The sequence below is a fragment of the Orycteropus afer genome, unplaced genomic scaffold (genome assembly GCF_000298275.1).
Source record: "Orycteropus afer afer isolate SDZICR_OR568_19922 unplaced genomic scaffold, OryAfe1.0 scaffold00765, whole genome shotgun sequence".
Taxonomy (NCBI): domain Eukaryota; kingdom Metazoa; phylum Chordata; class Mammalia; order Tubulidentata; family Orycteropodidae; genus Orycteropus; species Orycteropus afer.
Window position 1 is genome coordinate 524,751 of NW_006922352.1, and position 3,447 is coordinate 528,197.

The following is a 3,447-nucleotide window of genomic DNA, read 5'->3' on the forward strand; positions in this document are numbered from 1 at the left end:
GAAGGAAAGCTGGGCAATCTACTCCCGTAGTGATACTGCCTCGGAAACCCAAGGAGGGGTCTCTATGAGTCGGGGCTGACTCGATGGCACATAACAACACCAACAGCAGGTCTTTGAGGGACTGGAGAACAGGGAGCTGACTGTTGAGGGCATGGGATTTTTTTGAAGCTAATGAAAAAGTTCTAAAATCGATTGTGGTTCTGGTCGCACAACTGTGTGAATATACTAAAGCCATTGAATTATAGCTACACTTTCAATGGATTAATTGCATTCTATGGGAATTACAGGAGCCCTAGTGGTGCAGTGGGTAAAGTGCTTGGCTGGTAACCAAAAGGCCAGGGGTTCAAACCCACCACCTCCTCCATGGGAGAGAGATGTGGCCATCTGCTTTGGTAAAGATTTACAGCCTTGGTAACCCTATGGGGCAATTCTACTCTGACCCACAGAGTTGCGATGAGTCGCAATCATCCCCCTGACAGTGGGTTTTATGGGAATCACATCCCAATAAAGCTGCTATCCAAGGAGTTCTGGTGGCACAGTGCTGAAGGCATTTATTTGCTGGAAGGTTGGTGGTTCAAAACTACCAGCTTCTCTGCAGAAGGAAGATGGAGCAATCTAATGCCTTAAAGATTTACCCTCAGAAACCCAATGAGGGTCGCTATGAGTCAGAGTCGGCTGGAAGGCAGTGGGTTCAGTTTTTTGCGGGGAAGAGGGGGTAAAGCTGTTATTTAAATAAAATAATAATAAAAAAAGATCCCCTGGGTCTACTCAGCTCTGTTTCTGGGATTCAGTGACCCCTCTCTGCACACCGCACACCTCTTTGTACCTCCCCAGGACCAAGACTTACATGCAGTAGAAGGCGAGACACACGCAAAGCGAGAACAGGGCCATGGCTCCGACCCCTACAAGGGCCCCCAAAAGCATTTCTGTCTTAGGTGATGATTTCCCTGCAGAGAAGAGAGGCGTGAGGGGGCTCGCTCCAGGACTGTTCCACCCTCTCCCCCCACACACCTCCCGGGGACCCTGCTCAGGTGGCTACTGAGCCAGGAGGTGGAGCCTCACAGTCACTTTGAGTCCACGCCCCACATCCCTCCCTTCAGGCCCCCCACCTGGCAGCAGCAGGACGCTGACACTCTGGTTCCGACGGCCATTCCAGGCCTCACAGCCGAGTCTGAGGATAGAGCCCGGCCCCGCGCGGAGGCGCAGGGAGCTGTTGGCCCAGGGCCCGGCCGAGCTGGAGGTGACCGTAACCGAGGCGTTGCTGCTGTTCGCCTCCAGCAGCTCGTCCCCGACCCGCCAGCGCACGGAGGGGGCGGGCCAGGCTCGGGCGGAGCAGCCGCAGCGCAGACCCACGCCCTCCCAGGAGCAGGCGGGGCCGCGCAGCTGCGGTGGGTCTGTGGGGGAGGGGAGGGGCGGGCTCAGCGGAGGCCCCGCCCCCAGGGCCCAAGGCCCGCCCCCTGGCCCTCCACTCACAGAACACAACGAGGCGCACGGAGATGCTCGCGGAGCCCAGCGAGTTCTGAGCTCGGCAGGTGAACTCCCCTTCGTCGTCCTTCTGAACCCGAGGCAACTCCAGGACCCCGGGACCCGAGGGCTGCGAGGGGCTCAGGGCGGGCCTGCCCCGGGCCCAGCTCAGCGCCGCCAGGGGGTTGCTGTCGGCGACACAGACGAGGCGCAGGGACTCCCCTTCCAGGACTGAGACGGACATGCCGCTCTCGAAGTTTTCCAGGACTGCTGGGGGGTGGGGAGAAGCAAGATGGACCTGGAGGCCCGGGGACTCTACTTCACGCCCACGTTCCTGACACCAGGCCCACAGTGTGGTCCTCTCTCTCCGTACCTGTCCTGTTTGCTTGGGACACGGTCACTCGCAGGTTCTCTGGAGGGTCTGAAACAGAGGCAGAGGCCTGGCTCAAGGTGGCAGGGGCTCCCCTGGGGGCAGAGGGGGCCCTCCCGGGGCTGCCGAGCCGCAGAGAGGACCCCTGCGGCCGCTGCCCCTCCAGCTCTGGGACCCGCACTCACACTGCACAGAGAGGTCCAGCCAGGCCTGCAGGGAGCCCAGCCTGTTCTCTGCGCGGCAGGTGTAGCGCCCTCCGTCCCCGGGCCCCACCCGAGGCAGCTCCAGTTCCAGGGTTCTGGACCCCGAGGGCGGGGACCTGGCGAGCACCCTGTCGTTCAGGACCCAGCCCAGCGTGGCCGGGGGCTGGCCGTCGGCCTCACAGGACAGCCGCAGGAACTGGCCTCTCCAGACTTGCAGACATGAGTTGTTTCCCTGGGGCGCTGGAGAGAGAGTGGGGGGGCTGCAGGTTAGGGTCACTTTCCTGGCTCATCTCCGAAACCTTTTTGTTCCCTCAAATGGACTGGCTCTGCCCCACTCAAATCGCGTCCCCCCGCACACACCAGGATCTGATGTCTTGGCCCAGGAAACGTTGATGACCAGGTCCTTAGGGGCGTCTGCAACAAGAGATAGTGAGCCCCGTCAGAGGGAGCACCGCGGGAGACAGTGTCCCCGGGAGGACCAGGGACAGCACACCACAGATCCATCCCAGGCACGTCCCAGGGCCAAGCCAGCTTCCTGGGCGGTCTCTGCCCCTGGGCTGGGAGAGCTGGGGCTGCTGGTTGCCACGGCGACTTCGCACCCCCTTGGCCTGTCCCCACACTGCAGAGTCCTGCCCCCAGACTCACGGGCCACATTCAGTCGGACGGTCCTCTCTGCGCTGACGCGGGTTCCGGAGAAGTCCACGCGACAGGTGAGCTCGGTGCCGTGGTCCTGGGCCCTCGGCGTGAAGGTGAGCTCAGACAAGACGTGGGAGGTTCGCGGCCCGGCTGCTCGGCCGTCGGCGGCCGCCCCCCTCCAGGAGAACGTGGGGGCCGGACAGCCCTCGAAGGCCCAGTGGAACACACAGAGCAGCGTGGCCGGGCGGCCGGGCTCCAGGGCCTCGGGCATGTAGACATCAGGGACCTGCCTCCGGTCTGGGGGGGCGAGGGGCGTTGGAGCCGCCGAGTCGTGGCCTGGCCCCACAGTCCCTCCCCAGCCCGGCCGCGCGCCGTACCTGTCACTTCCAGGGAGAGCTTGGAATCGATGTAATTAAATCTCACGTAGGAGCCTCGCTCCACCCGAAAGAAGTAGGTGCCCGCGTCCGCCCTCCGAACGTCTCTGATCACCAGGGAGCAGCCCCCGGTCCGGGGGTCGCCGAGGAGCTGGAATCGGCCCCGGGTCTCCTTGGCGACCTCTCGGTGTGGGTCGTTGGTGGCCACTGGAGGCCTGGGGGCGGCGTCCCTGGCTGCGCCTTCCCGGAACCAGTAGCCCAGCGCGGGGTCCGCGTCGGCCCAGCCATCCGGGGGGTAGGAGACGGAGCAGGGCACGTGGGCGCAGAGCCCCTCCGGCACCGCCACCGAGCTCTGCACCTCCAGCTGGAAGCGCTGGTCCCTAGGCTGGGGCCCTGCGGG

At 63.3% G+C, this 3,447-nt stretch overlaps 1 protein-coding gene across 1 annotated transcript in view; it reads right to left on the minus strand.

Moving 5' to 3' along the window:
- Positions 1-843: 843 nt before the first annotated feature.
- Positions 844-3,447, minus strand: part of LOC103211624 (sialic acid-binding Ig-like lectin 16) — a 3,357-nt gene continuing 753 nt past the window's right edge. The window contains exons 3-10 of the mRNA XM_042783239.1: positions 3,051-3,440; positions 2,683-2,970; positions 2,398-2,451; positions 2,020-2,277; positions 1,838-1,885; positions 1,474-1,731; positions 1,110-1,394; positions 844-947 (exon numbers count right to left, since the gene is read on the minus strand). Coding sequence (XP_042639173.1) covers positions 844-947; positions 1,110-1,394; positions 1,474-1,731; positions 1,838-1,885; positions 2,020-2,277; positions 2,398-2,451; positions 2,683-2,970; positions 3,051-3,440 — 1,685 coding nt within the window. The remainder of the gene's footprint in view (positions 948-1,109; positions 1,395-1,473; positions 1,732-1,837; positions 1,886-2,019; positions 2,278-2,397; positions 2,452-2,682; positions 2,971-3,050; positions 3,441-3,447) is intronic.